Consider the following 7,072-nt stretch of genomic DNA (forward strand, 5'->3'; position numbering starts at 1 on the left):
TCTCCTCCATGTCAGGATTCTCCCCACTTGGGAGGGGCTGAGTCTCTTCAACCCTGCTCTGATGGCTCTCAGCATTCTCCTCTTCCTGGCCAAGAGCTTGTTCTTCGGCAAACATATACTCTTGGTTCTTTTTCATGGCCTCATCTGCTGTCCTGGTAATGAATTGTCCTACATGTTCCAGTGTCAAGTTGTAGAGCCCAAAATCAGTACACGTAGAACCACAAATTATTGCTGAACTAGCTCAAGCTGAGACTGAAGCACCATAGTTGGCCATGGTTATTTTCAATGAAGAAGACAAAGACGATGATCCAGATACACATGAAACCCTGTCCCCTGAGATGCCTATGGCTGCTGACATTATTATTGAAGAAATCCAGTCCAATTTACACAATCTAATTTCAATTGTTTCTGATATGAATTCAACCCAACAGCTGCATATGCTAAAGATTGATTCTGTGAAGGAGATTACTATGAAGAGCCTCCAACAGGTTACTAAAGATATTACTTCCTTATTTCTCCTAGTAGATCAGTTGAAGAAGGACAGAGTGACAATACCAGCTCTTTTCCAAACTCAAGAAATGCTTATCAATCGGATTGATTTCATACAAAATAGCATAACAAAGATAATGGATTTGATGCAGGAACAAATGTTAAATGCTATATCTCAAGTCACTTCAGCAGTCCGTATTTTATGAAATCGAGTTGGTGGTATCGACAAAAAAGGGGAAGAAGAACAGCAGCAGCAATCAAAGAAGAGACTGAGTCAAACAACTGATCAAGAACCAGCTGACAAAAGAGTTAAGAAATAAATATCAATTAAAAGACAGTCTCTATTCGTTCATTCTTTGATTTGGAAGAGTATCAGTTAGAAGTCATTCTTTCATTATTCGTATGAATCTGTACAGTGAAAGATTATTTGCAAGAAAAGATTTATCTACAAGGTTCAGTTCATATCAGTTCTTGAATTCTAGGTTTTGTCAAACACCAAAAAGGGAGAAATTGTTGGAATCAGAATTTCGGAGTTTGACAAATCGAGCGTTTGAAGATTACAGAACTGATCAACTCAATTAAACGTAACTGAACTGAAATGACTTGGACCGAAGTTGCGCAACTAATAATCAATGCGCTAAACAATCGAAGGCAAATGAACTGATTAAAGCTAACTGAATCTGTGTAGCAAACTGAACTATCAGTTAAGCCTGATCAGTTCCACAATCGGTTTATCGAATCGGCTATAGAGTCAACTGATAAATCAGCTTGACACATCATCAGTTAAAGAGTGTAGCCAACAACCGACAATTTGTACAAGAACATTACTGCAACTTGTAATGCGAGCACCGCATATCAGAATGCCACAGTGTACCATTTTTAGAAGAATGATGACATGTTTACTCAGGAAAAATCAACGGATATATGACATTTAAACGCATTCAATATTACTGTTGGGAGCAAAGCCTATAAATAGCCGAGATGATCAGCTGAGAAGAAGAGAGTGACAGTTACCGAGTTAACGAGAACAAGAATGTAGGACCGAGCACTTGCCGCTTTACCAAAAGCTATAGCTAGTAGTAATGGTGCAACTCAAATCTTTTAAACCGCACAGCAGCTCAAGCACCACGGTTTGATCGCTCTACCAAGTAGGGACAATTATTGCACCCAAAAATCTCTCTCCCAATAATTTCACTCCTAGCAATCAATGAGAATCGAACCCATGACCTTGGCTCTGATACCAATTGTAGGACCGAGCGCTTGCCGCTTTACCAAAAGCTATAGCTAGTAGTAATGGTGCAACTCAAATCTTTTAAACCACACAGCAGCTCAAGCACCACGGTTTGATCGTTCTACCAAGCAGGGACAATTATTGCACCCAAAAAAGAGAAAACAAATAATTCTCATTTACAAAAAGCTCACGCTTTATCAGATATATTCATAGCTTTCACGCTGAATTTCAAGCACTAGCACAAACACTTATTGTTACTATATTCTATCTTTTTAGATCAGTTGTGCTTAGAAAAATATATCGATTGCGTACTGATAAAATTGTAAAGATACTAAGAGTTTCAGTTTGGCAGTGTTTAAGACCAAACTGAAGTGGGTTATTACATCTTCTGTAATTAATCAAAGTCTTTTAGTGAAAATCCTACCGTGAGATAGAAGTGGTGACGTAGGAGCATTTGAAGTCTTCGAACATCCATAAATTTTTGTGTTCTTTATTTCTCAAGTATTCAATCTGTCTTTCAGTTTATTTCCGCAATTTAAGTTAACTGATTGGCTTTGGCAACAAGATTATCGAATTCAGTTTATCACTAAACTGATTCAACCCATCAAAAAGATTTGAAAATCGTAAAGTGTTTATTCAACCCCCATTTCTAAACACTTTCGCTCACCTAATCGATCCTAACACATCACTTATAAAATCATGCATATACATAAATTTCCTGAAAATCAGGCATACAACGTATTTTTCATAATTACATAAAAAGTCATGTTCATAATATCATATATATTTAAAAACATGCAATTTTGTGATCAGGGCACGGGCACTGTCAGGACTGCTAACTCGACCCTGGTGAAAAATGATCATTTTGCCCCTGCAAACCCTAATTGACCATTTTATCCATGGACCTCAAAATTTCAACACGAAGCCAACCAAAATCCTTAAAACACCTAAAAGCATAATTATAAACATTTCCTAGAGGTAATCTCGAGCCCGTTCCGAACTTACACGATTTGTTTTAAAATTTGGACTAGTGTCCCGGTTTTAACCTAAATCAACCCGAAACTTAACCAAATTTTTCCCAACTTAAACTGTGACTCAAACTACACAACCAGCCCATAAATCACTTGTTCCAGACCCCAATGGATCTACGAACCACACATGAAAGTTGCTAGAAATTTCCAGCGCTCACAAGTCGTAACCCTAGTTGCACCAACCCGTGTTTTATTGATCATAGCATAAAAACAGACGTGTCCAGACCTCAACCCGACACCCTAGGACTAAGATCTAGCCAAGGACCCCCTCCTATACCATTCAACCGTGCCCACAGCCCCATGAAATTGGTTGTTCGCCCTTTTCCCCGAAAATACCAAAACCGACTCTAGTTGCCCTCGATCTCCTCTTATCCCAAGACCAGCCATGTAAGGACTTCTCCTAGACCTCGGTTTGGACCCTCTTGGACCGCACCATGTCCTGGTTCAGTCCCCCTTGGCCGTGCCTCCCCTTCCCTTCCACTATAGCAACCAAAAACCTAGCCGTTCAAGAACAACGGTCAGCCCTCACTCAAATCATGAACCACTCGAGTCTCCAACCCATTGACGCCTATTTTCTTGACGTGAACAACCCCCTAGGACCCTCACTTGGTAGCCCCTTGCAACAAGGTAACAAAAATGTGAGTTATGAAACAAACCATGCATACTTCATGTCAAAACTTTGTGAAAAAAATACTACATGATAAATCAAATAATCTCTCATGTGCACACATATACAACATCATATACATAGCGTGAATGATGAGGAAAAGAGATACATGACGTGCCTTAATGTTTATACGCTCGAAAACTTGAAGACACTTGCAAAGAACATGCACCGGAGGGGCGGGGGATGATTTTCTTGAAAGCCTTGAGAGGACTTTCGTGAGGGTTGCTGGTTCTTTCGGGTAAAAAAAAAAAAGAGCTGCTGAATGAGTGAGGGGGCGGCCACCTTGAATAGATTAGGTTTAGGGTTGATAAATTAGGTTTAGATTAAGATAATAACACACTAATGGGCCCTTAATAATAATTTAAATAGATTAAAAAGATTTTGGGCCCATTTAAACCTCTCAAGTCCAATAACACTCCCAAAAAATATTTTGTTTTCGTAAATTTTAAAAAATATTGCCTGAACCCTCAAAAAGTTCCTTAACTCGATAAATTTTGTGCATCGGTTTAAAATTTGACTCGACGAGTAAAAATACCCAAACAATGCTCATTTTCGAAAATCATACTTAAATACACCTTATATTAAATAATTAAAAATAACTATTTAATAAAAATGTTTTTCCTAAATATCACCGGTCTCCGTTCCTCTTTCGACCGTGAAATACAACTCAAAACCCTAATGCATGAAACTTTAGTTAAATTACATATATAATGATGCAATAATCACGCCTTTAAAGTTTTAAAATAGTTAGAAACAATGATTTTATTAAAAATCCTAAATTGCATGCAGTCAGGTTACGTAGTTCGAATTTTCTAGATCTTGCAAAAATAATTAATGATATGTAAGATAAATAATAAATACACAAAATTGCAACTATAAACATTTGATTAGATATGATTATTAACCATCCAACGCACACCAAAACAGTTTGTAGGCATTAGTTTGAGCAAAAATCTATTTGAATGCCAAAAAATACTTGAGAATAATATTTAACATAGCTTCGTGAAATTTTTTTTAGAAAAAAAAGAGTAGAAAATACTATATTTGGATCATTAATAAAAATTAGCTTTTACTATGTTTAGAAAAGGAAAATGTTAAAAATAGAACCTAAAAACCATATTTCTTCTGTTTTAAATTTTTTAACCATTTACAAAAATCGCCAGCAAATCATTTTTTACTCAAACCCTCTTAAAAAATGTTCATTAATTTATGTTAGCAATGGTGAAACTGAAATACATCTCATATAGTTTAAATCGTTGGACTATATAATATACATGAGTTTTGACATGATTTTTGTGCAAGACCTATAAAATTAATGTATAAAACAGTAGGCAAATCAAAGTCATTAATAGCTGGACTTAAAATGATGAGAGACGATGAAGTTACTTCCACTTCTTGAACCTGAAAAACTTGCCCTTATGCTTCCCGAACATACCGTGCTTCCAGCGTTTCCCAAACTTGCCATGTTTGAACTTTCCATGCTTAAACTTTCCATGGTGATGGCCAAAATATCCACCATGATGATATCCACCGTGAGCCAAATGGTGAGCCCCATATGCAGCGGCTGCTGCTGCGGCACCTCCAGCTAAGAGTCCTCCAATTCCGTGGCCTGTGATAGTTGTTTATGACATTGTATGAAGCAAACACGAGCACAGTTTAAAGAGAAGTTGACACCAGGGACAATACAGTTGAGAGGACCGTCTAATACTGTGATTTAGTCATTTTGGAAATTCCATCCTATTCGAGCCCTGGTTCTTATTGGATTGAAATTTGAAAACATAACGGATTAGTGAAATTCACTGAATTCTCATTTATGAACCCGCTTGCATATTTCCATCGGCGATGTACTTATATGCTCTCTTCCAATGCTGAGTTCCTTGCTCTTCCTCTCCATTTTCATAGAACAGAACAAGGGTGGAGGAAAAACTTTTGTACAATTCTAAACTTGGCATAAAAAAGGTAGGAAAACTCATCTAAATAGTAATAATTGTTTCAATATCAAATGATCATGAGCTCCAAGGAATACAGCAAGAATGATAATCAGACTCAACAGAGATAATATATCATCTGAGATTACCTGAATGGGACGACCCCGGATAACTGGCAGGAGGAAATCCGCCTGGGGGAGGATATCCAGATGGTGGATATCCTGGAGGAGGAGGGTACCCTGCTGGTGGATGTCCGCCCGGAGGTGGATATCCATATGGAGGATATCCTTGTGGTGGATAACCATGCGGATGATATGCAGGAGGCGGGTACGGTCCATGGTGTTGAGGGTAATAAGCAGCTCCAGCAGCATATGCTGCAAGATTCGAAAACAACCCTTTATCCTGGCTATCCGGGTTTTCCTTTCTGTCTCCCATTTTTCTCCAAGTCAGATCAAAATAATGCTCTGTAATTCATGGAGAAATGAGCATATGCAATAATTATGGACAACAAGAATATAAATTTATGTTACTCCTGTAGTCTCGAGAAACATTTCAGGACTTTTTATGAGATATTGTTGATCAACAGACCTTGAATCGCAAACTGTATCTCATCCTAAAGGCTTGATACTATATCATTCAAGATTCATTTTTGTTGTTGAAATTGAAGAATCACAAGGAAATACAGAAGTTAATTTTCAGACATAAGAATCAAAGTGTATACATTTTCACATATAACTCTTTAAACAATTCTCTCAACTGCAAAAAAAAAAAAACTAACAAAAAATCCAAACTCTAACATGATTGAAGCCACACAAAAAACAAGATGCAATACATTCCCTGGCAACAGTTCCTGGTGACGAAGACTACTGTTTTTCGAATAAACGTCGTCAAATTTAAATTCTATTATTCAACAACTATAAAATCCTTCTTCATACAACATGATTAAAGCCACACAAAAACGAAGATAGAAAGGACCAACATCATCAATCAATTCTCTATATCCAAATGAAAATCGTATAAACTCAAAGGTAATGCAACAATCATACAAAAACGCAAGCATTAGAGCAAGAAGTGAGAGAGAAATCCCCCTCTACCAAAATTAAGCCTAATTTTTCAAAAAAGAAATATAAAATTTTACGTTCTCAAATAGAATTTAACAGATTCTCACGACATCAACCATTGATTGCAAGCAAGAAACAAGAAAATTTGATAACAGCTTCAACAAAAAAACTAAAGGGGTTATAGACAGGAAAACAAAACTTTAACAACAAATGAAGCCAACATCTAACACCATAATCACAAGGACAATTCACGAAATTCTGGATCACAAATCATCCAAGAGTTTATATTTGTAGTCAAGAATTAAGCGAAAAATATACCTATTAAAATGCAGTTCCCCTAGAGATTTTTTGGGAAGAATTCTGTGTTGTTGTATAATTTTTTTATAGAACAGAAATCGCCTGGGGCTTATTTTGAAAGCAATCCATGTCCATGTTACGTTACCCGCATTTAAAATATACTCCACACGTTTCTTCTATGCGTATACTTTAATTTCCAAAAAAAAATATGTGTATATATTTTTATTTATAAAATACAACATATTTTTTTCTTAAGATAATATAAAACAGTTTTGTATATAAATTTTAAGAATAGTATTGTAAATGTTGGTGGGGATTTCTGGTGAACAATTTCAAAGGATTTGAAATCTAGATAATAAAACTCAATA

The 7,072-nt window shown here is 36.4% G+C and overlaps 1 protein-coding gene across 1 annotated transcript; it reads right to left on the minus strand.

Moving 5' to 3' along the window:
- Window positions 1-4,654: 4,654 nt before the first annotated feature.
- LOC140840473 (uncharacterized) lies at window positions 4,655-6,845 on the minus strand. The gene is made up of 3 exons (XM_073207657.1): window positions 6,726-6,845; window positions 5,496-5,810; window positions 4,655-5,027 (listed from the first exon to the last, which is right to left on the minus strand). Exons 2-3 carry the CDS (start codon window positions 5,779-5,781, stop codon window positions 4,801-4,803), a joined length of 513 nt encoding a protein of 170 aa, XP_073063758.1. The 5' UTR covers window positions 5,782-5,810; window positions 6,726-6,845; the 3' UTR covers window positions 4,655-4,800.
- Window positions 6,846-7,072: the final 227 nt, after the last annotated feature.

Source organism: Primulina eburnea, chromosome 9 (genome assembly GCF_022965805.1).
Source record: "Primulina eburnea isolate SZY01 chromosome 9, ASM2296580v1, whole genome shotgun sequence".
Lineage (NCBI taxonomy): Eukaryota > Viridiplantae > Streptophyta > Magnoliopsida > Lamiales > Gesneriaceae > Primulina > Primulina eburnea.

What these genes read in the sequence shown, in the direction of transcription:
- LOC140840473 (XM_073207657.1), bottom strand. Translation starts at nt 5,781, where the DNA reads ATGGGAGACAGAAAGGAAAACCCGGATAGCCAGGATAAAGGGTTGTTT. An exon ending in TCCGGGGTCGTCCCATTCAG is followed by an intron (nt 5,028 to 5,495) that starts GTAATCTCAGAT and finishes CAACTATCACAG; the next exon opens with GCCACGGAATTGGAGGACTC.